At 44.5% G+C, this 25,031-nt stretch overlaps 3 protein-coding genes across 33 annotated transcripts in view; 1 reads left to right on the forward strand and 2 right to left on the reverse strand.

Moving 5' to 3' along the window:
• The window catches only part of GLYR1 (glyoxylate reductase 1 homolog), a 33,633-nt gene extending 20,471 nt beyond the window's left edge, over positions 1-13,162 (reverse strand). Inside the window, exons 1-5 of one of the 2 annotated variants that reach the window (XM_033073711.2) lie at positions 13,060-13,162; positions 11,036-11,072; positions 10,005-10,084; positions 2,687-2,825; positions 1,876-2,118 (exon numbers count right to left, since the gene is read on the reverse strand). In XM_033073711.2, coding sequence (XP_032929602.1) covers positions 1,876-2,118; positions 2,687-2,825; positions 10,005-10,084; positions 11,036-11,072; positions 13,060-13,097 — 537 coding nt within the window. In that variant the 5' untranslated portion in view covers positions 13,098-13,162. The remainder of the gene's footprint in view (positions 1-1,875; positions 2,119-2,686; positions 2,826-10,004; positions 10,085-11,035; positions 11,073-13,059) is intronic. The other variant, XM_033073712.2, reaches the window with a different exon arrangement.
• A 1,236-nt stretch (positions 13,163-14,398) lies between these two features.
• Positions 14,399-16,389, forward strand: MRPS34 (mitochondrial ribosomal protein S34). 2 transcript variants are annotated; one of them, XM_033073885.2, is made up of 3 exons: positions 14,401-14,803; positions 14,888-14,930; positions 15,711-16,389. In XM_033073885.2, exons 1-3 carry the CDS (start codon positions 14,486-14,488, stop codon positions 15,986-15,988), a joined length of 639 nt encoding a protein of 212 aa, XP_032929776.2. In that variant the 5' UTR covers positions 14,401-14,485; the 3' UTR covers positions 15,989-16,389. The 2 variants fall into 2 exon arrangements, with proteins under 2 accessions (XP_042635711.1, XP_032929776.2); XM_042779777.1 differs by having other exon boundaries at positions 14,399-14,930.
• A 1,824-nt stretch (positions 16,390-18,213) lies between these two features.
• MAPK8IP3 (mitogen-activated protein kinase 8 interacting protein 3) overlaps positions 18,214-25,031 on the reverse strand; it is a 63,239-nt gene continuing 56,421 nt past the window's right edge. For all 29 annotated transcript variants that reach the window (XM_033073884.2, XM_033073882.2, XM_033073880.2 and 26 more), the window contains 4 exons: positions 24,974-25,012; positions 22,500-22,679; positions 22,099-22,242; positions 18,214-21,082 (listed from right to left, as the gene is read on the reverse strand). In XM_033073884.2, the coding sequence (XP_032929775.1) occupies positions 20,961-21,082; positions 22,099-22,242; positions 22,500-22,679; positions 24,974-25,012 (485 nt within the window). In that variant the 3' untranslated portion in view covers positions 18,214-20,960. The remainder of the gene's footprint in view (positions 21,083-22,098; positions 22,243-22,499; positions 22,680-24,973; positions 25,013-25,031) is intronic.

Below are 25,031 nucleotides of genomic sequence, written 5' to 3' on the forward strand. Positions count from 1 at the left end.
GCATCCTTATTGTTTGGAAGCCAGAAACTGGACTGGGATGCAGAAAAAAAAAAAACAAATCCTAGCATGATAATAATAATTCAAGACAACAATATGTTTGCTACTCTAGGGCTAAGAATTTGAGGAATTTATGAGAACCAGGCAAGAAGACAACATTTCAAAATTATTTAATAGGCTGAAAAACAGTATTAAGGCACTACTGTTATATTTTCATATAACATTATTTTATTTGTCACTTTCCAGAAGCTATAAGGCTTACTTTCCTACCTTATCCTGCTTAATTTCCTCTTTTGTAGCCAGGCAGTTATCACACAGCTGGCCACCACTTTGTGGCAACTTTAAAACCAGTCTGCCTGTCATGTGCCAGTAAAATAATGTCTACTACCACAATTGGCTCACTCAAAGCACACCAATGTCCTGAGGTAGTTAACACAGTAAAACTTATGCGTGCAATGTGTCAACATAATCAGAATTCTCCCAGCCATTAGTTTTGATCAATTTTGGAATGAATCTAGCTCAAACACAGAGAATCATTTTGCAAGGGGAAAAAAAAGGTCTTGTGGCTTATTTTAGCAAAAATATGTGGAGACACAAGCTGCTTACAGGAAGATACTTAGAAAACTGAAAATTATGCTGCCAATGAAGCATTTCCCTACATCAGTCAAGGCAAGTTCTGTAATTATTAGTTATCCTCCTAAACATGCATCCATTCCTCCCCTCCTCCAACTTCCCTCAAAAGAAGAAACTGATGGGACCTGTTGTGCAGCCTAATTTCACAGACATTGGTGCTGAAATACAGCCAGTATTTCCTTTAACCCCTTTTGAGTTGGACATGATCATCCTTGTATGTCCCTTCCAAATCAGGATATTCTCTGATTCTATTTTATGATGCCTTCACAGCTAATATCTGAGATGATCAGCTTCATTTTACTATATCAAGAGAGAGTCTGCTGTTCAATCAGCGAAGGTCAATCCATTCACAATTCTGGAGAGCAAAAGCCAGCATCTTGACTTGCATCCTGACTGAAAGAAAAGACTGAAACACAACATGATCCCCTTGAAGCACAGGTGAGCAAGCATGTTGCATGAGCAAACCGTATGGTGTTTCAATTAAGGTTTCCCAGTTGTCTTCAGATGTAGTCTCCAATGGAGGATGTGCCTTGTAATAATCCACCAAAATAAATACCCATTTGAAATAGGAAGATCTAGACCACAACAGTGAGTTCCATAATAAAAAAGCTGGAACTCTAAAATGAGGGTAGACAAAGTGCTGCCACAACATCGAGAAATATCAAGGAAGTAGTGGGAATAAAATATTAAGGCTCCTTTATAATGGAGGATGGGAACATATCCTAAAGCACAGAAGCTGAAATGAAGACAATTCTTCTGATGGATTCTCCAAGCCAAAAATTCCTCCTTTAAGCCCTAGCCCTTTAAGGATATCTCCCTATTTGTGAGTACTGAGGTTGAAGCTGAGCAACTACTTATCACCTGATCATAGATGATCAAGTAGATGAGATGGGAGAAGTCAGGAACCAGATGAAGACCCATATCTCTTTGCTAATCCTTCCCACACAAACAGAACTCGAGGATGGCAAGACGAAAGAATCTAGTCTCCCACAGCTTTCAAAGCCCTCTCAAAGATAGAAACAGAGCCACTCACAGTAACTAACTGCTAAAAATCACAGGATGAATCAACAATATGCTTGCCAAGGCTATCAGGCAGCCAAATGGTCTAGAAGTAGCAACATGGAAAAGCTTAAAAAAAGGGATACTGAACTGATTCTTCCTGCTGGCCTGTTAGTCAAGGTGCCAGTCAGCCCTCAAGTCCAGCTGCCAAGTCCACGGGCACCGGTGGACATGCACAACACAAACCTTCTCATCCTTGGGTGGGCGCCCCCGCTTTCGGGGGCTCTGATCCTGGGCTCTTTTCAAGGGTGACTTTGATCCTCTCTCTGACGAGACAGAAGAGACCCTCTTTTTTCCTTCCCCTGTGCCCTTCTTCACCTTTCCTTCAGACAAACTGCCTTTGCGTTTCTCTTCACCAGTAGATTGCTTGCCTCTTTCTTCACTGGAATTACGCCGATTCTTCTCTTCAGTGGAGTTATGGGAAGACGCCTGAGAGATCATAGAATAGAAGATGGTAAGGAAAGAAGAGAAGAGATGGAATGATTTTCATGCAAAACCAAGGATGTGAAGGACCCTGTGTTGATAACTATCAAGCAAAACAACAGCACAGTAACTTGAAAACTACATATCTGTTAGCCATTTGGAATTGATGAGTGAAGTTCCTGGTTAGTTCTCCTGCGAAAACACAGCAGTTTAAGCAAGCACGTAACAGAACAGGCCACCTGAAGACTTGCCACGACTGTGTGAACTTTCAGCATACTAGAGACAAGATTACTAGATATCAAATTCTTAAGACTGATTTATAAAATCATCACAAGCAGATCAAATAGCCTCTTCACTTTCTTCATCATTTAATAATCCAATAATCACTTTTCCCCACCAAACAAGATTAAGCGGGGAAGAAGATAGGATAGGAAATAAATCCCAAAAACCAAAGGAAGGAAAACAAAATCCTCCTCAACTTGCCAGAGGCTACAAACCCCTTTCACATAACAAGGCATCTAATCATTATTCATGCCAAGACCTGTTTTGATGCACACAGTGAAAACCCACTCACCTGGTCCTTGCCTTTGGTCTTTCTAAGAAACTCTTCTACAGCATCCACAGCTTGCTGGAAGCGCTTACCCTTGTTAATCTTTATCATTTCCTCTTTGTGAAGGTGATAAGGCTTCAGCTGCTCCACTTTGATCCAAGCACTTGAAACAAAAAGAGAAGCTAGTTAATAGTCTCCAAACCGCAACTTTCTCAATCATCCCACTTTGAGAAACACACAACTACGCTTTCTCCCCCAGATCTACTGATGACAACAGCCCAAACTCACTTCCTATCTAGAAAGTGAAGGACTGCCATTACTGCATTCACTGAGAATTTTCTTCTGGCACTTTTACTTTGTTAATTAAGTTTTATCTCCTCTCATTCTAGCAGTGTCGACCTCTAAACATTATTCTCTATTGACAAAACAACTTTTGGATGTGATCACAAGAGGCATTTAAAACAATGGCGGCCCAATGACTTCACTTGTTTCACCATGAGGAACACTCACAGTCCCATGCCTCCAGGCAAAGCCAATACCACGAATCTACTCACGAGGTTATTGAAAGCAAGGTTCACCTAACAATTCTCAGCTACCAATCCCTGGTTCAAATACATTGAGCATACTGTTGTCTAAAAAAACAGCAGGAAAACACTCTCAAAATTATGTATCTCACTATAGAGATGACCACACAGAGTGAATACAAAAGCCACAGCTCATTGCTGCATTTATTTCTGATGTATCCTGCATGAAAACAACAATTTTGTTTTTGAGGCAAAAGAACTACTTCCTTCACTGTTGCTATTTTAAGATAATCTGACTTGTACAGTACAACAGTATTAACCTGCAGTCCTATTAAGACTGCAGTTCTTTGAGGAAAATCAAAATTATTTCTCTGTTTCCACTCCTGCTAAATAAGATTTCCTGACATTTACTGAATGGTAAAGTCATCAAGTATGGTGACAACTTCAGTTTCCTTCATGTAAACAAGCTCTTCTACCACTTCTTCAGTGAGCTTTAAGGGAATGCCTTTGCTTCCGTTGATGCCTGAATTCCTTGTGGCTCTCTGACATTAAACCACCTTTCTCCCTCCCCAAATTCAAGCCTAGGATCATCAACCACACTGTTACAAAGCTAGTTCCACCCTACTGAAAAAATAACTGTGTAAGTTTTGAAAACCCTTCCCTCAGTGTGGCCAATGGTACTTCATAGCACAAAGCAAAAAAGGGGCAATCAGAATTTCTCTTGTCCCTAGATATCTCTATGTTACATAGACTACCCATGATTACAGGTTTTAAATATTCCCCAGTGCAGTCTAGCTCCTGCAAGCAGATGAAGTGATTTAATAGCTGCATTTTCAGACACTGTGCCACGTCATATAGTTAAACTGAACATGAAGATTAAAACCACAAAAAATAATAGCAATGTTTTGCTGAATCTCGATTGTTCTTTCTTCACAAAACAAACTCTGTAACTTGTTAAGACCTTTCTTCCCACTGGCAATAGCAATTGTTTGTAATCGGGAATCAACTTTAAGAAAGTAGACTGAAACATTTTGGAACATTTGCAGTGACAAGACTTCCTGCTTAGAGCTGACTGTGGAAAACACCAGCATCCTTTCCAAAGAACCCACTGCTCCTGTATGCAAAGCTAATCACTTAGCTTACACCATTTTTGTAAGAACTGACTCAATATAACAAGTCAAATCACTGCATTCAGACTAGAGTCTGAGTCCAGCAGCTATTCAGAGAATCTCTCCCAGCTGCTCATACATTACTGTGAAACACACCTTAAAATTCTCTTATACTGTAAAGCCTGCCTGTATGACAATGACAAACATCCCTGGGTACCATACAGGAGCAGCTCTTTCATTAATGAGAAGTCTTTCATTATATGCATAAAGGAAAAATAATTTTGGACCACAATATAAAAAAAGCACATTAAATGTTGTTGCAGGACTGAATTTCTAAATAGAAATAAGTTATTTTCTCTCAAGGCATTCTCTTAGGTTTCTGTACATCCTATCCCTCCTCACTGCACATGTTCATTAGCTTCCTTTATCATTCATTTTCCTTTGGTATGGAGAAAGCTTGAAGAACAAAGCTTTCCGGTTTGGGGCTTCAAAGATCCATCTTGGCACCTGTAATCCTCCAGGACAAAGAACTAGAGATCTCAGAGACACACTAATAAGTGAAAAACAATCTTAAATGCTGCCTCAATTAAAAATAAACTTAAAAAAAAAACAGGGAAAAAATTAAATTTGTCTTTTCCTTTCCTGTTTGTTTATGCATCACCTACCTGGACATAAGCACCTTTTGACACCAATGTCTATAACCCAATTGCATGCAGTGTTTGCACTGTACTTGAAAATAAAAGAACTTTTCACCAAACAAAATCATTCATGTTTATACAAAAAGATCTCAAAACCCTCAAAGCCAATAAAGCCTAGCTTTTAGATCAGTTTCAAGAATACAACACATAAAAGGTTTCTATCGTTTCTCTCCTGATTCAGCAGTGAATCAAAGCACAAGAAAAACATTAGCATTGACACTGAAGATGTCATATTTAAGATGAAATTGCATTCATAGCACTGCAAAATCACCAGGCATCTGTAAAGAATGGGCTACATGGAAAGTGAAAAGATGTAGTAAAAATACTGTTAGCCATGACTTTTCATTTCTCCACACTGTTCCTCATCCTCTCCAAAATACCATTCTTAAAAAAACACTGTTCATGTCAAATCCACATTATAAACATGAACAATGTTTATAATGTAAGCAAAACTTAGAATAAGCAGAGGCAAGCATGAAAGTGACCTGCAGCCACACAGAAACAGTGACATAGAGAGATGCAGAGACACCAGATTCAAACCCCTGGCACAAGCATGGCACAGGCAAGGAGATCTTCAAACCCTCACCATTCCAGCCACTTCCTTCCTGTCTACTAACAGGAAGATACTAACTCCTAATGATAAACTGCAGGAAAGAGATGGAAGAATATCCATCAATCCACGCTTTTTGCAAACCATAGAGCTGGGGATGGAAAACAGTGGCACTGTATCTCCAAATTTCTATTCACCACAGTCTGGGAAAATTTTAATTGCTTTAAACTAGCACTTTAGATGCTCACATTAAGTTCTAACACAACCAGTTCTAAAACTCAAATTGCTTAGTTATTTAAAAGGCCAGTGTGTTTGAGCACACGAGATAAATCAAGATGGATTTCCTCCTGTTTAAAAGGGAACATTCCAATCCTCATAAATTAAACAGCTAACTTCTGAAACTTAATACATAAACTCCTAGGAAAAAAATACAAAAATGACCACATCATACTAGAATAAAGGAAGGGATATTTAGAAAAAACCCAGAAGCAGGGCAATACTGAAGGAAATCAGGTATTAGGTTTTTCAAAATTGTGCAATAAAATACCTTCTCAGTACGAGGTGAAAGAGTTTTGCCTGTACTGATTTTCAGCTATGGTACTGTGCCTGCAAGGATGTTGAACAACATTCCAGCTGGCTCTGCTACAGGAACACAGAACTCCGTATGGGATAATATGCCTCACTGAGAAGTACTAGGAACACAAGCTCACCCCCTCCATCAGCTCAGTCTATCCCTCCAGCCCCTCAGACTACTAAGATGTATTCCAAAAGCTGGCAAATTTAAAGCAAGTGTTTTTTTGATGTCAGGACCTGAAAGAACGTTTCAGAAAGAGTACATCCTGAATTTACTCTCTCCTTGAAAACCAGGGAAAATAGTGGCAGAAGAAAAGGGTAGGTGCCTTCATCCCAATAGGACATGGAGGATGGAAAGGTAGTAAGTGCTGTGTTAAAATCACCATGCTTTATGGAAGCAGTTTGAAAATTATTACACTTATCTTAGATTGTAAGTTTCCTCCATTTTTTCCTTAATATATAAAGTCAAGAAGTGCCCCTTGACGTCACCATATTTGGCTTCACACTGATGCTTCAAAAGGTTGTAATCAAGAATGGGATGTCACAGCACCCTAGTAAGACTGTGATATATATGATTTGCAAGTCCATTTGGCTGTTAGGGAATACCAAAGGGGGAAGGAAGGTGAATGGCTGTGTTTGCACACACATCTCTGATGGTTGCAGGACTCTCACTAGTATTTCTAAAGCAACATAGTAGAAAGATAACTTCAAAGCAATGATATTTTCAGTTTTGAAAAATGTTGTAATGAATTTCTAAGCAGGCCAAGAAATGCAAAAATATTTTGAACTATGGGCCAGCCAGCCTATTAGTTTTAACTACTAAAAGCAATAAATGCAATAATTTAAGCAAAATAAAAGTTCTTACCTGACTACTGAAATATCTACAAAGATTTTCTACAAAAGACCGTAGCACGGAAATAATAATAAAAGGAGACTTTCAATACTATCTGAGAAGCATGGTTAGAAACACAGATAAGAGGTCTAAGTTCCACTTCTAAACTAAACTTGTTTAGAGTCCTGTAATGGATGTCATTACATGGTTGTCAGGTCTATGGACAGGAAACACCAACTTTGATTTTAGATAAAGAATCTTTTTAATGTGATTTACTCTAAGAAAAGACACAGAAAAACAACTCCTCAGCAGACTAGAAAAACCTCCTTATCAATTTGGAGAACAAGGTAATAAAGAGACATTACATTATTGCCTTAACTGCAATGCACACAAGCACTTAGATAAGACATGGATACTACATCACTACTATGAACATCAAGGTGGCTTTCACTGTGGTAAAGCTTATATGTACTTCACAGTTTAAACATAAGCAACATCTGCCTCCATGGGTAGAGAATCCTTATATTCCAGAAAATCCATTCCTTTGGAAGTAACAGGAGAAACAACACCAACACAACTAAGGGACAGAGCACAAAGCTCAACAGAAAATTTATCAAAAGCCAGGACCTAGAGAACAGTCTGAATGCATTCATGCCCTCACCTGTGTGTCTTGGAACAAAACTACTCACAGTTTTCTAGTTAATCTATTCCCTTAGCCACTGCAGCATTGCAGAGGCCCAGTACATGGTAATATTCAATTTGCAGGAAAAGGAAAATGCATTTCCTCTGTGCTGTATCCTAAGCCAGTCAGAATTTCACAAATAACCAAAACTTACACACTACACCAAAACCACTGCCAAACACATCAGTATTTTTTTTATTTACCCCTCTGCTCTGCTCATGCACATCCATTTTTACTTCTGAACATCTTTCTCCTTAACCTTTAGTATGACAAATCAAAGCCATGTGAGTCAGGAAGGAACAATTTGTACCCAACCTGGAACATTTCTGGCCACAGCAGGCACCTAGGAATCCTCAGAAGGAAATAAGACAAAAATAGGGCCTGAGACTGCCTACCTCTCCACAACTGACTGGCAACAACCCTCAGAAGTTCATGGGAGGGATTGTACCCAGCAATCAGCATCACCTTTGCCTTACAGATACTTGACAAGAGGTGAACAGCCGATGACCAGAACCTCTCCTGTTCAACCTCAAAGGCTAAGGCAGTAATACAAGAGCTGCAGCAATGGATCCATGGTACAGAAATGCCATCATACAGCGTGAACATGGCAGAAAAAGTGAGGTGCTAAAAAAAGAACTACATACACTAGACCATCAGTATGGGTAACTGTGCTCCTCATCACCCCTTGAACAGTAACAGCTCTGCACTCTGCTATTCCTCAGGATGTTCATAAAGTGGTGACATTCTCTCAGTTATGTATTTCCAAGTCCTGTTTATACACACACCTGATAAAAGTATTTGCAAAACCCACTAGTTTACTTGTCTGATATAAGAAAAGGGTCTTTTTCTTCATCTTCATATTTTAAGTGAAATAATTTATATTTTTCCTGATTTGGTTCACTGATTATGCTCAAATGTGAGAACTTTCCCAAGCAACACACCAGTTAGAACAGCATAGTTCTAACCAGGACAGCCTTTTAAAAGTTCCAAGTCAGAATAGAAGAGGCACAAAAAAGCTTCTCTCTCTTCTATCAACATTATTTGAAAGAAAGGTGACAGCATTTATTTCTAGTCAATTTTCATGTAGGATATGCCAATCAAAGCAAGCAAATTTCTAATTCGTTATTACTAGCACGACATATGATTAAATTTCATAAGCCAAAGATTGGGGAAAGGGGCTACACCACCACAACCACACTACCTTACTGTACCGGATGACTGAATTTGCCCCAGCCAGAGCTCTAGAATCTTGTAATAAATCCTGATTATTTTGCACCTCTGAACTCGTTTAGAATCATGTTATTAATCTCAGCTACAGTATCCAAGGTATTTGACCGCTTGTCTTAATATCAAAAAAATCTGTATTTGATTCAATAATGCAAAATACAAGAATTGAGAATAATCAGGAGAGAAATAATCCACTTCAACTCAGAATTTATTAGCTCAAATAACACCACCAAAAACACCTGCCTCAAGTTATTAGAGATCCAAACATTCCCATTAGTATGTGGCATTCACTACTACTCCAAGTTCAGACCTAATTTCTTAATGGAAAAATATTTTAAAGTATTAAGCAAAAATAATTTAGCAACAAAAAATTATTTAAGAGACATTCATCAAATGGTCTCGGTTCTTGTCACCTTTCTTCCAAAAAGCAAAGATTTTTTTTAGTCTTCCACAGATATTTGCAATTTTCTTTATTCCATCACTTGATAGGAAATAGCAGAAAATAAAGAGGAAAACTGAAAAATTATCAAAATCATTTTCAGTTTCATGAAATATCCACGTTCTAAGGAGCTTTTTTTGTTGGCTTTTTCCCCCTAGTTTGTAATAATTTAAATCTAAGACAACTATGATTTTGTTCACATTTGAAATCGTTAAATTCTGTCTGGCAAAAGTCTAAAACATTTTTGGCTCTCTTATGCTGTGAAGTCTTCCAAAAACACAGCAAGAATGTTTTCAGTGAGCCGGTAGGACAGTATATTCTTTCACAAATGGTAATTATATAGTTAATTTTATTCCTCTGGCAGTAAAATAAAAAAATACTGTGAGCTGCACCTTTCTTCTTCATGGTCACATGCTAAAATCTAACATAGTCATGTCACACCTAAAAGTGGCGAGCTATCATCACAGCAGCAACTCAAATCCTAAGCTTTTACAGTCTTCATACACTCCAGTAAGCAGCTATAGCATGCAATAGTTGAATTTCTTTTATTGTGTGGTTCAAAGGGAATCCCTTACAATACTACATTGCACTGTAATATTAGTAAACATTTCTTCCACCAAAACAAAAAAATAGTAAATATTTCTTCCACAAAAGATCGGCATTATGTGGTACAGTATTTTCCCCAGATGAAAACAAGCAGGTACGTACTGATCTTCTGTTCCAAAAAACTTCACAAAGAAACACTTTTTTCCGCGAGGTTTCTTCAGATCTTTAGGTGGGTTAACAATCTAAAGGTGATTAGAAATCAGAATTAAAAAGCACATAGTTGCAAAGTGTTCAGCTACTATGGATTTTTTTTAAAATCTGATTAGGAAGATAATCAGCATTAATAAAAAATTGTTCCACTTAGGTAACCTTTAAATTTTAAACTTTGTCTTTACTCCCAAAAGAGATTGCTTACCAAATATAAAATGTTAGTAAGGAGAAAAGCTATCATTCAGTTACACAGGTGACACCTGTAGAGGAGCCTGGTACTAACTTGATCTAATAAACAAATGTTTATAGTCGCCAGCCACCTTGACAATTCTTTTCCCTGACTCATGCTGTTACCTCAGCATGCTTAGCCCTCATAGGACATAAAAGAAAGACCTTTCAGTGAAGTAGAAACAATAGAAATGGCATATAAAATTCATTTTTAAAAATCTTTTATCTGAAAAAACCCCAACCAAACCAGAAGTAGGATCAAACTGCCCCAGATAATTCTCAAAAACCACAGCACTAGAACAGTATCTTGGTAAGTCAGACTCCTTATTTCTATTATTTAACACAGCACTGATAACCTACTATGGGAAAAAAAATGTGCCTTGCAGAAAGTGACAGGGATTAAACAACTAAACTTGGGAAACACAATCAGTTTTAGAGCTGGCTCACATTTGCTTTTCATTTCACATGAACTTCCAGCTGTTACTTACAGACTGAGATAACAGATCAAATAAAGCCCTAAACTAGTTCACACTTTAGATTTGTAGGGTATATGTATTTAAAAAACAAACAAACAAGAAAACCAGTATTAATCTACAACTGAAATGCTTTCAAGCAAAGCTTTCCCTACACAGAAGAAAAACACAAAAAAACTCACACCCCAAAAAAACCAACCAACCAACCAAAGAAAACCACGCAAAAAGCCCCACAAACCATGACAAACTAAGAAAGCAACAATAAATACAAATAAACCTCACCTTCCCTGGCCATGGAGGATAACGGCCCAGCTTCCCCCTAGAGAAAAAAGAAAGTATTAGGCACCAGAACCAGAGAAAAAAACAACTATCCCAGTGTCTGCTTTTTCCCATTATGTCACACTTTTCATATTAAGAGAGTTACAATCTGCAGTCAAAACCTTCTGTGCAAGATAGGACACACAGCTGACACCTGCACCTAACTCAGGTCTCTGGACAGTCTGATATTGCTGGACTGTCAGAACTGAAGAGAAGAGCAGCAGCTACACTGCTGGCAAGATACAAGAGTAACAGGCACTGTAGCACTGTTTCAGTTCACATGGAACTGAAAAAAAAAGCACTGATGCAGGCAATCAGACCGAAGTTCAGGTTGAGAACTTCTATCCACCTGTCTACAGCAGCTGGGAGAGCAGAGAAGCCACCAACTCCCAGCTCAGAAAGCTGAAGTTCTGATTCTTGCAGGATCCCCTCAACAGGTGTTCTACTATCACTTTCTTTAGGTGCTCACCACCACACTAACTGAAGACATGAAGAGCCATAAAAGAAAGGCAGAAAAGCTTACTTTCTATACTTGCAAATGTTTCCATTATGAAAACTAGGCAATAGTAGAAATAATCACAGAGGAGGAAGAGATATCAGTCTTAGCTCTCGGCTCACCAGGCTTCCTGGTGAGCTTTATCTTTATTTCACCCTTGTCATGGACTTGTGCTGCAGTTCTCACAAAACCCCATTAGTAACTGTCTTGCAAAAGACAGGCAAAGAACCTGTGGGGCCCAACAGCTCCTGACACAAAAGCAAGTGGGGCAGCAAGTGGCACTGCAGCCCCCTGAGATGGCAATGCTGCACAAAAGATTCAGAAGCCAGGGGCAGGCAGGAACACTGCCAAGAGCTGACCATGATCATATCTCATATTCAATGCTTCAATTTTTTTATTGACAAAAAAATTCAAACCCTTTCTGCTGTTCCGGTCTGATTGTTAAAGCTCCCTGCAACAGCTCTAGGGACAGCACCTGGCTGTCATGTACAAAACTAAAGCAGGATAATCTGCATTCCAACATTACGAGCAGAACACTCCCCAAATTCTCATCTGAAAGAAACATGCTAAAAGTAACTAATCCTTACTTACGTTGTTATATAAATTAGACAACTTCCCAGCACTGTAAATTTTTCAGATGAGACCTGTAGTTGTTGCAGCCTGAAGCTGCAACACGCTTCTTTTTATCTGGGTCATCAGTATAAATGCATGCATTTGCGTACTGGGAACAGCTACTTCTTTGAGCTTTGGCAGGACAGGCTAGCCCATCCAGCACAACCTATGCACTTAATCGGTGCTTACAGCACGCGGTAGAACGCTCTCACTTCTCCCGACCAGGAAACACAAAATCACAGCTCTGACTGCCTGAGGGTAAGACTAAAATGACAAGGGAAAACGGCTTCTGGGGGTTTCCACAGGGACACCCCAACCTGCAACGAAACGCTGGATTGTTGTGTTGCATCACTAAAGCATTGCCAAGAAACGGTGCCATGGCTCTCCCTAAACATCTTCTATCTCTAACCCTTCTCGCATCCCTCGGGAGGTAAGCCCGGGCTTACAAGGGAACCACGCAGTGTTCGTCCTTTCGTCTCGCTTCCCTCATCCTTCCATCTGACACAGCTTCCGTCATGCGCCGCCCCCGCCAGCCTCCAGCGCCGACCCGGCTCATAGCCCAGCCCGCCTCCCGCCGGCCCGCTGCCCTCCGGCCACTCCTCCCGCACCGTCCAAGGGACGGCGGCGGTGATACCTGAAACCTGGCAGCAGCCCCACCACTGCCCTGCCCTGCCAAGCCCCACCCTGCCCGCAGCCACTCTCCAGAGTCGACCGCGGGCTGACAGCACCCAGGGCGGCCCAGCCCGACTCAGCTCTTGCTGCGTCGCTCCCAGGGCCGCGTACAGCCCCGCCTGCGTCTCCGCAGCCGCAGACTGATTCCGCTAAAGGCGCTCGGCCCGCCATGCTCCGCGGCCGCCGCCCAGCCCGCGCCACCACTCACCACACCAGGTCTCCGAGCCTCAGACTCACGGCCGCCATCTTACCGACACAGACCGGTCGCGCCGCGCGGGGGCTGCCGGGAGCGCGAGCAGGGAGGAGGGGGGCCGTGGCCGCGCCCATTGGGTGGGCCCGTCACGTGAGCAGGCGGTCACGGGGCGGGAGGGCTGTCAGCGGTCACCTCCTTTTCCCTCCTTCGCCGTGACGGCGGCGGTTTCCATTGGCGCGCGGGGCCGGGCCGAGGCAGGAGTGGGGCTCTGTCTGGCCGCTCTGGCGCACTCTGTGGGGATCACTCGCCCGACGTGGGCTTGAAGGGGCTGTTGTGTAGGAGCTCGGTGTGGAGCGCATCGTCCGAACTGTTTCTTGTCACCTCTTCTGCTCTGTGGACTCACAGAAACTGATGTGTAGGTGCCTTAAACGGACACGAGCTTAATCCTTGTACTGCACAACCCCTGAGTACAAGCTCCCAACTCTGTACCCTGTAATAAGTGGTTTAACTGCTCTGCTATGTCCCCCAAATTTGGGTGGATTGATATCAAGTATTTTATTCTAAACCCATGTTTAGAATAAAACACCTGCTTACTCCTATGCCCCCATATTAGTCCAAAGAGCATTGTCAGCCCTTTTAATGTGTGGTTTACTTTTTTGAGTGTGTAGCACACATGAACACACCCTTTCTCCTCACAAATTGATTTTGGTGGCTGGAAAAATCCAGTCAGTATCCTGAGTGCCTTCAATATAGGACTTTGCAGCAATGCTGGGACTGCTTTGCTTCCTTTAATTTAAAATTCGGATTTCAAAGAAAAAATAAAAGTCTTCTGTCAGATTTAATTTATCAGTCTATAGCCAAAATCTGGGGGCTTGACCTATGCAGCTTCACTTAAAGTCTACTCATTAAAAGCGTAGCCTCGATCATTCCATGGCTGGAGCAGCTCGGAGGAATTTGTCTCATTCCGCTACGGAGTTCCACGAGCCGGCTGCTGCTCGTGGCCCGGCCTCTGACTGAAGACCTGGGCCAGACCTGTTGCTTTAATCTTCCCAAAACCTGGTTTACTTAGGCTTTGAACGTTCCCTGACACAGCTGAATCTGCTCAAATTTTTCTAAACCAGACACCGTTCAGATGCATCTCAACAACCAAGCCCGGCTCCCCCGAGAGCTGCCCAGTACACAGAACCGTCAGGCCGAGCCGGGCCTGCTGGCATGGGCGGGTCCTCCCCGTGGCGAGGGCCTGGGGCACGCCCTGCGCTCCGCGAGCAGCAGCCCAAGCCTCCGCACCGCGGGCGGCTGGGCCACGCGGAACGCTGCGGCTGTGCCTGGCGACGGGCGGGGCGACTTCCGCGGGGCCCGGCACGGCTTCCGGAAGAGGCGGGAGCGGCGGCTCCAGGTGCTGCGCCCGGTTCTGTTCGGCTGCGCGCCCTCGGTTGCTTCCATGGCCGGCAAGAAGGTGCACCGGCCCATCGCCGCCATGGCCAAGAAGATCCGCGAGTACCGGGCGCTGAAGGATCGGCCGCGGGACTCACAGCGTTTCGCCGTGGACTACGACACCATGCGGCGGCCGCTGACGCAGAAACGGCTGCCCGTGCGGGCCTGGGAGGACGTGCGGAACGAGAACCGGCTGTTTGAGCTGCTCTGCCGCCTACCGCGCTTCGGCGTGGGCCGCACCGTCACCCGCAAATCCTGGCTGTGGGCGCACGACGAGCCCTGCTACTGGGTCATCACCAAGGTGAAGGCGGACTACATGGCCGAGGTACCTCTCCCGTCCCGCCCGGCGGAACTCTCGCCTGCCGCCCCGCCGCGACCCACCCTCAACAGGTTCCTCTTTTCTTTGCAGAACATGGACCATGGAAAAGCCTGGGGCTACCTGACCTTCAAAGGTAAATCAGGCTTGTTTTCCCACACACGGGGGCGGGGCTAGAGGGTGGCAGGGAAACCGCGGGCTCCCTGCCCTGGGAAATTTGTTTTTCTCAGATCTTCTAATGAGAAAAGAAGTTCCCCGCGTTTCAAAATCTGGGATCTAGCCCCCTCAGAATGTCTTCCCAGGAAATACTATGGGAGAGCTAGTGCAGTAAAGTGAGCTGACACACTATTCTGAGACTTTCAAAGCAAGACACGGTATGAGCATGAGAGTATTCCAATTAAAATGGTCACTGAAAAGGAAAAAGTGCAACGGCAAGTAAGTTGTGTTACTGAAATTTTAAATTAGTGATTGGAGTTGTACGAGCAAATTTTTTAGAGCTGTTTTATATTAAGTATACAATTTTCCCTTATTGGAGTTTCTGAAATAGTACTCATTCGAAGGTTTCTAAGTTGTTGAGCACTTTGAACACTTAGTTTTCCAGGAAGCTTTCATCAGTGTAGGGAGAAATTACTCTTGTTCCTTAGCCATGGAAATGGAACTTGAGAGACAACGCAAAACTTTAAGAGAGGGAGTCACCCACGCAGCTGGAACATCTTGCCTGTAGTCCTTCTAGCCTGTTTCTATTTTGATTCTCAAGGACAGAAATGAGATCCAGTAGTGTAGCAGGGAATAATTTGTCCAGCCCTTTGAAAACTCTATTTACTCTTGCCTGTGGTAGCATTTTGGGTGCCAAAGAGTCAACACTTCCTGTATCTGGAGGCAGTTTATTGTGATGGTGTTCATTATCTTTTCCCAGGCAAAACTGAAGAGGAAGTGAGGGAGATTGACAAAGCCATGTACCATGACTGGCGTATGGTGCCCAAACACGAGGAGGAGGCCTTCAAGAACTTCACCCCAGTGCCTGAGGAGACTGTTCAGTTTCTGCCATATCCACCACTGCTCCGAGCCATGATCCTTGCACAGTGGCAGAAGGAGGGAAAACCAATCATGGAAGAGCCAATTATTGATCTAGAGAAAGTCTTGGCCACTCCCCAAGAGCAGGCAAAGAAAAAAGCTACAGGGACACCGATATAAAGACTTGTTCTGTATCCTGAGTATCCTGCATGCTCTCACTGCCTGTTAGAAGCTCAGTGCACAGGGGGTGTTACAGAGCCCCTCTGTGCCCATTGTGGTAGGATGTTTCCAGCTTTCTCCTCAGCTCTGCAAGTCACCTCATGTGAAAGGGAAGATGCAGATACACTCACTCTTCTTCCATAACTTTGGTTTCAGTCAGCAGAGGAATCTTCTTGGTTCCCTGGATAGTCTCTAAATACACAGCTCCAGTCAGCCAGCTGCAGTTCTTTGGAGCATAACATTTTTTACATAACTTGGGTCCTGCATTAATCACAGAAAAATGACTGTGAATATCACAGTATTTCATAGAGCTGTGAAAAAATGTATCTGCAAATGGAAATAAATAGTTTCTTAATTCTGCAGCACAGTTCTAAGAAAATTCATGAATTTTTTTCAATGTCTGGACATCATCATGACAGCCAAATGCAGAGCCATTACCTCAGGCACAGCATCTGGTTCCCTGAACACTGCAGAATGATCTGGGTTACTGACATGTGAAGGCAGTGAGCAGGAAGTGAGGAACATGACTTCATTACTAAGATAATCCAAAGCTATCCATCTCTTACTGCAAAGATGGCTGTCAGGAGATAGGAGAAATTATTTTAGTTCTGGTGATGCAAAGGGGGTGGCACTGTTCCAGGGCAGCATGTTGTGAACATTAAAATATGCAGCTCCTGAGCACAGTTCTGGTATTTCATCCTTTCTTGTAGTGGCTGCGGATGCTGCTACCGTGTCAAAGGCTGTTGGAGGGACTAGTCTGGGTGTGGGTGGAGGGAACACAAGAGCTGTTCAGCTCTGTAGATCAATTCCCTGCAGATAGTTCCTGTGTCTGCAGATAGTCAGGAGATGGTGTTCATTTACTGCAGCATCCTGAAATCACAAATAGCCTGAAGGGATCTAGTGAGGGAGAGCACAAACTGGACTCTGCTCTGTGTGGCCTGGATGAGGCTGGGAACATGTGGCCCCAGACAGCAGGAAATGACCATCATCAGGCAGGAGTTGATGGATTGAGATCGGCTAGATTGAGATCAGCTACCTGTATTTCCATCTGTATTTCCACTGGGTTCCTCATCAGAGGCTCCTGAAGGATTAAGATGCTATGGGATATGAAGGAAGGCTTTTCTTGTGAGTCAGAAGCTGGTCCTGTGACAAGGAGCAGAGTCTGGGAAGCCTGAGCCTGCCTTCTTGTGGCAGGAGCACTGCAGAGTGCACTCTGCCAGATCTAGTTCTCTGGCTTTAGAAGGAACGGGAGAATGCAGAAGAAGGAGAATCAATAGTGTTAAATGCAGTTTGAGACTGTGAGCCTTCCCATCACAGTTGCTGTGGCTGGAAGGTAGTTTCCCATAGCCTCCACTGCTGAGCACTGTCTTTGCCATGACTGAGGTACTACTGAACATAAACCACGACCAAGTGAGATGAGAGGGAGGTGTAGTTGTGAGTCAGATGGGATGAGTGGAACAGTCTAGTCTGCTGTCCTGCACAGCTGGGATCTGAATGTAGCACCAGCAGAGGAAGTGCCTCCCTGAGGGGGCACACACAATCTGACCATAGTGGGCAGACCCAACTGCTGGTCACGGCAGCCCCAGAAAGGCAAGAAATGACCCATGACCAAAGTACAGCAGGGAGCCAAGCCAGCAGCAAAAGCAGATGAAGCAGATAAGGCACAGACTCACCCAGAAGCTTGGGTGAGGCAGGATCTAGCCATGTCTAGCCCTTGCAGTTCCACAAAATAACTATGAAGGTATCCTAATGCTGCTGGGACTGAGGGGCTCCCTGCAGTTGAATGATGCTGGTATCACCAATGCCTATGAGACTGTGAAGTGCCACCCTGTAGTGTTGAAAACTGACCGGATGCGTTATCCCTACTAGTTCACCTGAAAGGGCCACCCTGACTAAAGTTGCAGCAAGCCAGCAGGTAAATGCTTCTCTGCTCCAGCTTCTATTTCTGAAGTTGTGCCACCTTACATTTCCACCTTTTATTTCTGCTGCTGGTACAAGCTATAGATTGCCCTGTTGCTGGACCAGTCCCTTCTGCTCTGACATTGTGAGCCACCCACATTTCATTTCTTGCCACTGAGCTGCTCAACAGGAAACACTTGAGCTGCATTCCCACCCTTGCAAGTGTCCTGTTAAAAACTGAGCACCAATTCCCGTGCCTTCATAGGAACACAACACGCTGCCCAAGCTGATGTTAACATGTTTACTACATACAGAACACATACGGTTCATTGTTCATAGCATAGGGGACAAAGCATGGGAACGTATTCATACAGCAGGCTCTTTACAGATTGCCATCTTCAGACCAAACAGCGGAGTTTACAGGCCTTAAGACACTTTTAAAAATCCTTTTGTAATACTTTACATACATCACAGTGGAGATATGACAGAGAAGCATACTGAAGCCAGTCGGTTCTCACCTTGATGCCCAGCAGCCACCCAAGGCCCTAGCAGCTATCAGCAGAGGCTGGGTCTCCCCCCTGCAGCTGCCCCTCTGGGCCATGTGCTTCTCTTGGAGGAAAATATGGCATTGAGCTGGAAAGTAACCTGATGGGAAATTCCCTTGCGTTGTATGGCCCAGTGGGTGACAGGAGACGAAGTACTGTCCCTTCAACTTCTCAAACCAGATACAGAACAGTCAGCAGTACAAATAGTGCAATTCTGACTTTGCTATGAAAGAGCTGACAGAGCTAAGGAACTGAACCCTACCGGGCCTTTTTTCTCCCTTCGACTACCCCAAATTTTGAAATTTGCCTGGCCCTAACTGATGAACTATTACATGACAGTGGAATCGGTGCTCTAAATGTGATATTGTTAACTTCAATGCACTCTGTGTTGGGATCCAAAGAAGTCTTCCTAGCAGAAAGCCTATGGTGAAAGTGAATGAGAAGCCTGGCATGGTCAGCAGTGCCCCAGCAAAATGTCCCTGGTGAAAGGTCCCCCAACATGTAGGTTGGCTCCAAGTATCCCTTAACCTCATGCCAGTCACAGAGCCAAGTATGCAGATGCCTGGAAGATGCCCTGTGATTGGATTCCTGCCTTGGGGAGGAGTGGTGTGGTGGCTGCATGTCACCAGCACTGCTCATATATAGCAGGGCACCACTGTGGCTGGCCGAGGCCTCTGTTCACCAGGTACGTCTCTTGCCTTCTTGCCGGGAAAATGTATGTCTCCAACCTTTCCTGAACTGTTCTGGATACAAAAATTGTTTCAGTGCTCCTGTGTCAGAAAAGATGCCACATGTTAGAGCATCCCCTGGGACTATGGCATCCCTGCAGCACACCAGGACCTGCAAGGCTGGTCCCTAGCAGCAAGCAAAGGACACAGCAGGGAGCCTTCCAGGAGATGGGAGGCTTGCCCAGCTGTCCCCATACTGTCACAAGGACATCTCTGTGAACCCTGGAGTGCTGTACAGGTCAGGGAAGAAACAAGATGACCACCAGGACCTTCCAAATTCATCACTAACAAATGCAACTTGCCCTAGTCCTGTACACCCAGAAAATAATGTTCAAGGAACACAGAACCTGTCCTTGTGTCAGAAAGGGAGAACACACCATTGCCTCTAGACCTGGAACTTCCATATTCTGCATCTTGAGCTCAAAACCACTCTCTCTGGCCCCATTTTCTGCTGCTTCTTTTGTAAGCAGAATGCACATCTACAATCACTCAGCACTGCTTAAACAGAAAGAGCTATCGCCACTTTTCTTGGGGAAAAAAAATTCAGGAGTCAGAAATTTCAAACTACTTACTAGCATAGTCAGTGCTTGTGATGTGAGGTAAAAGATCTCAGGAATCTAGCCTCAATTCCTTTTTCTGTGTGACATCAGATGAGACATAGCCTTGACTGCACTTGTCCAGTCTTTCCTAACCAAATTCCAAGTCTTTGGGAAAAGAGACCTCCTTCCAGCAGGTCATAAAAATGAGACACACCTTTGAGATGAGGCAATCTCAATGTGTTAATGCAGAACTCACAGCAGATCAACACCATCTGCCCTCACCTGTCTTTTAAAAGCCACCAAATGCAATGCAGAGACAACCATCACATGAACCTTTCAGAATGAACTCAAGAATTCTTTTCTGTATGGTGTTTTTGGAAGGGAGAGTTGAAAGCGTTGCCTTTTCTGGTCTTAAAAAAGCAATGTTCTGGTGCCCTTTTGTTACTACGGCTGTTTGGTCTTAACAATCAAATACCCATCTGCCATCTGAGCCTCCTGGGACACACACAGGCAGGCACCCACAGGCAGGCACCCAGCACTGGTGGGCAACAGTGACTGCTGAGGCAACACCAGCAGCAGCAGAACTTTCCCCCTGCAAAGATGGAGGATGTGATCCCCAGAGTAAGGGTGCTGCTGCCTTCTCCAGCCCCACAGCCGAAGTGCTGGTGAAAGCATGACGTTCTTTGCAGGGCTCCTTGGACCCTTAGTTGCTCTAAGTCCAGAGGATGTTATTCTGTGCTTAAGAGTGAATAAGGATAAGATGAAGAGTCTACTGGTGAACTAGAAGGATTTCTGCTGGGATGCTGAAGAAATTATTTGTCTGCTTTGGCAGGGAATGCCTGGGGACACACTTCCTTCTCATGCAGGTGGGAGTGAGGCGACCTGCCCAAGAACCTGAGCCACCCTCTTCCAGCTGCCCCTCTTGACACTGGGCAAAGGTTTCCCACAGTCTTGGCTCCAAGCTCACTTAATTGTGTACTGCCATTTCTCTCCTTTTAGATGCCAGCTCCAGAGCAGAACAAGAACCTAACCACGCCAAAAGCATACGGGCCTGAGATGAAAGCTGCAAAATTCAGACGTTCAGGGGGGTCACAGTCCAACGCAGGAACCGTTGCAGTTGTCCAGGGTCAGTTTCCAGCAGGAGTTATAATGCAGGTGTTCTGTATGTACATCATGGCATTCAGGGAGGAGGGACACTTGCATTGAGGGAAAAGAGGAACTCTCACTCAGGGATGTATGATACTTGCCACACAATAATGTGGCTCCGTTCAGCCTTGGAAAGTACTGGCTTCACCTGGGTGGCATCTCCTGTATTCTCTTCTGTCTCATCATCTTCCCCATCCCCTGAAGAGAAAACACAAAGTAAAAATGGCAGGAAAGAAAATGCCATGGTGCACTGCTCTGGAATATCCCAAAGAGGCCTTTTAGAGTCCCAGCAGTCTGATAACAGACACTGTGAGATGAGATCTTTCTTTGTGCCTGAAGAACATTTACAGCAACCCCATTATTTTCTGAAGCTGGACTGCATGGATGGGACAAATTAGTTCCAGCAGCAGCAGCAACCACCCTTCCTTTCAGGGAAGCCAATTTTTACACATAGAGCACCCTCAGCAGCATGGGTGAGTGTAGTGGGGTAGCAATGTTTGGAGTCAGTGGCACAGATCCATTTGTTCTTTCTAAACCCATTTATACTGACGCTATTTTATGATAGTTTTCATATATTTGTAGCTTTGTAGATTGCTAATGCATGGCTGTAGCTCCCACTACTTTTCCTACCCTTTACACCTACATTTTAGAACAGTAAGCTAACCTTCTAACTAACACATTCTTGAAATATTATTTAGTCTTGCCTCTTTAGTCAGCCAAGGAGATCTTGCTTTTTAACATGTGTCATAGATGTAATAAATGTGGGGCAAAGCTCTTGGACCAACTCCAGTGAGGCAGAACATGGGGAAAATTACCTAACCAACTGCTCTTCTAATTGGACAATATTTATTAAATATGCTAATTTGTTTAACTTACAAAAGTGTGGAAGTCCTGTATGCATGTCTGTATGTTGCACCTGGAGGCCTCCAGTGAAAGACCTGCTTTATTATTACTTCCTATATTAATATAATCTCAATGTGTGTTGTTTTGTTCTTGATTTTGTAGGCATCACTACAGCCATGTGGCACTGCAGCCACAGGGCACATGTTGACAGCTTTGTGCTGTGCAAGAAAAGTCCTTATTTGCCCTCACAGCCAGACCCAGGAGAAACAGTGTGGGGCTTTTCTCCTCTGGCTCCCCACAACAGTGATGCTGTGCTTCATGACCACAGCTATGCACCCGCTTTCCAGATGTCTCCCACCAAGGCCACTTACCAATCCGGAAATCAATGTACCCTTCTCCTCCACTCAGCACCAGAACGTTCTTTAGCTTCTGACCCTCAGTCTCAGTGGCTGCTGTGCTGGGGTTTTCCGAAGGGCTGTCCAACACACTCCCATTCAGGGTTGCAAGAACATTGCCTAGGAGAGGACAGAGGTACCGTCGGTGCCTCTGCTCAGCCCCTGCGCAGTTTACATTCACACAAACACGCTGCACAGACCGATTCTTTCCGCTAGTCAAATCTGGCAGTCACTCCAGTTTAAACACAGATATGTGAATGACAGGAAATGCCAGCCATAGCCTGGACCCCAGTCAGCTCCAGACCAGCTCCAACCCCTGCTACAAAAGGGATGAAGGAACAAACCCCTGCTTGAGGGAGGGCTGTGCACATTCTTACCAGGCACAGAGACAAAGAACTTGACAGCATCACGGTGGCCATGGAAGCAGAGCTGTGCCTGGGCCATGGAGCAGTAGGGGATGAAGCTGCTGGCAGATTTATCACTGTTGTCATCACCATACACATGGATGACCCCACCAGAGCGGCTGCCCTCTCCTGAGGTTGGTGAAGTCTTGTTTGCTGGAGACAGGGAGTAGGAACACCATTAGTGGTAACTCTGAGTCCCCTTTAAGAAGGGCCTTAATTGAAGAGAAAACTCATGAGCTGTGAAAGAAAACCTTTAAAGGTGCAGGTCTCTTTAAAGGTCTTTTATGAATTATATGATGGAGGAGACCACACCAGATTACACAGTCCCTCTCTTTTAGACTGGGACAAGCTAGACTGGTGTCACCAGCAGTGATCCTGTCCAGCATCCAGAAATAACCTGCTGTCCTAGGATCAACCTTGGTCTTTGGTAGCTGGCAGGGAACCCAAAGTGTCCACTGTCCCAAGAAGGCATCTGGAGGAGAATTACAGTAATTTCATGATTACAAGCCACACCGTTTTGACCAAAATTTTGCTCCCACACCGGAAATGTGGCTTACACTCAGGAGAGGCCAATATGTGAATAATTTTTTGACATTTTCAACCCCGGAAGCGCAAACCGAGTCAGTGCAAACTGCCAAGTCGAGCAACCTGCCAGCAAAACCCGGCATTTACGCGATTGTTAAAATTGGTTACTGTGTTGTGCGGTGGGTGGAGCCTGGCTCTGTGCAGGCAGCGCGGGGGGGAGAGGGGGGGGAGCCCCCTCCTGCTGGCCCCGTGCCCTGGGGGGAGGCGGGGGGCTCCCATCCCCTCCTGCCGCCGCCGCTGTGGGTGCCAGTGGGCTTCATCCCCGCCTCCCACCACCGCTGTGGGTGCCGGCGGGCTCCGTGCCTCCCTGCCACCGCGGCACAGCGCCGGGCCGGGGCAAGCGACTCCAGTGGCAGCGGCGGCCGGCCCCGAGCGGCCCTGCCAAGTGGCAGCGCCGAGCTGGACCACCTGGCCCCGTCGGCAGCCCCGAGCCCTCACAGCCCGAGCCGAGCCAGTAAACCCCGCCATGTCATGATTCTGTTACTATTTGGCAACTTTGTTGCACGCAGGTCCTCGCTGCGAACAACAGAGCGGCTTATAATTGGGTGTGGCTTGTGTATGGACAAAGAACGAAATGTTTGCCAAAACCCGGAGATGCGGCTTATAGTCAGTGCGGCTTGTAATCATGAAATTACTGTACTACTGTGGATTAGTGATGTTGCTCAACTTCCAAGTCAAGTCCTTCACTCATGCCCAGTCATGAGCACACATGCTGCTAAAAGCAATCTCTGGCTCTGGTGAAGCCCCCCAGCTCCCTCAGAACAATCACAGAAGTGGAGTGAGATCGTTCCTCAATTCTTGATTTAGCCATGACACCAGACTGTCAGCTACTCCAGCAATGAACATCTTTCAGATGCTCACCATCCACAGCTTCCTAGGAGGGCTCAGGGGCCTGTATCCTTCACACCCAGGCTATGAGAATGTGACAGTTTCCACTAACCAAGCAACAAATACCAGTGCTCTGAGTTCAGGGTGGGAGATGCTTTCCTTCTGCATGCACCCACATCAGTACAACAGGAACAATATTAAATCAGGCAGCTTTCACTTCTCTGTGAGAGAGGTTGATTGCTTCATTAATTATCTGTAGTTCTGTGTTTTAACTTGGGGTGAATTTCAATTACATGACTTGGACAAAAGAGACTTTTCCCTATCAGGCTTGAGCCAGGGCAGTGGGACAAGTACAAACTGATGGAAGAATGAGTCAGTGTGTATACAGTATCTGGCTTTTTACTGCAACTAATATCAGATGCTTTAAAAGGAGAAGACGTGTTGATGATGCATCTGGACACCCACATGAATGTCTTTGAGTGAGAAAAAAGCCCCTCTAATTTCTGACCCTAGAAAGGCATAAATTTGAACTCAGGTCCTGCCTTAAATGGCACAAACCTGAACAATTCTTCATGCTTATCAAGTCCCCTTGGGTTCAGTATCTTGTTTGATGACTTACAGATGGCAGGTGCCATAGAACCACCTGCCATTGGCCTGAAACCGATGAAAGACGCATCCTTGGAAAACAAAGGATGACTAAAAAATACTCTGCTCCTGCTTCTGACTGAATTAATCTTTCCAGTCCTCATCTCAAACTGGTTTACCACAGTAAGGGAACCACTGCTGAAGAATAATTATTCTTAACACGAAAAACCAGAAATATCAATGAGATGGAAAAAATTGTTCACAGCCATGGTAAATGAGGATATTTATATGACTGTCTCTGGTTGCTTTTCTCTAATTAAACTTAAAACAAAAGAGTGATGAGGAAAAATGGATGGAGAGAAGTTGAATGGCAGAAGGTGGGAGAATGACTATATAGGGAAACGGGTGCAAAAGGAATGACAGCTGTGGAGGGTGGGAATTGGACTTACCCCGGAGCCCAAGGAGTTGGCCACGGTGGAGGACTACAGCTAGGCACAGGCAGGGAGT

This window comes from Catharus ustulatus, chromosome 16 (genome assembly GCF_009819885.2).
Source record: "Catharus ustulatus isolate bCatUst1 chromosome 16, bCatUst1.pri.v2, whole genome shotgun sequence".
Lineage (NCBI taxonomy): Eukaryota > Metazoa > Chordata > Aves > Passeriformes > Turdidae > Catharus > Catharus ustulatus.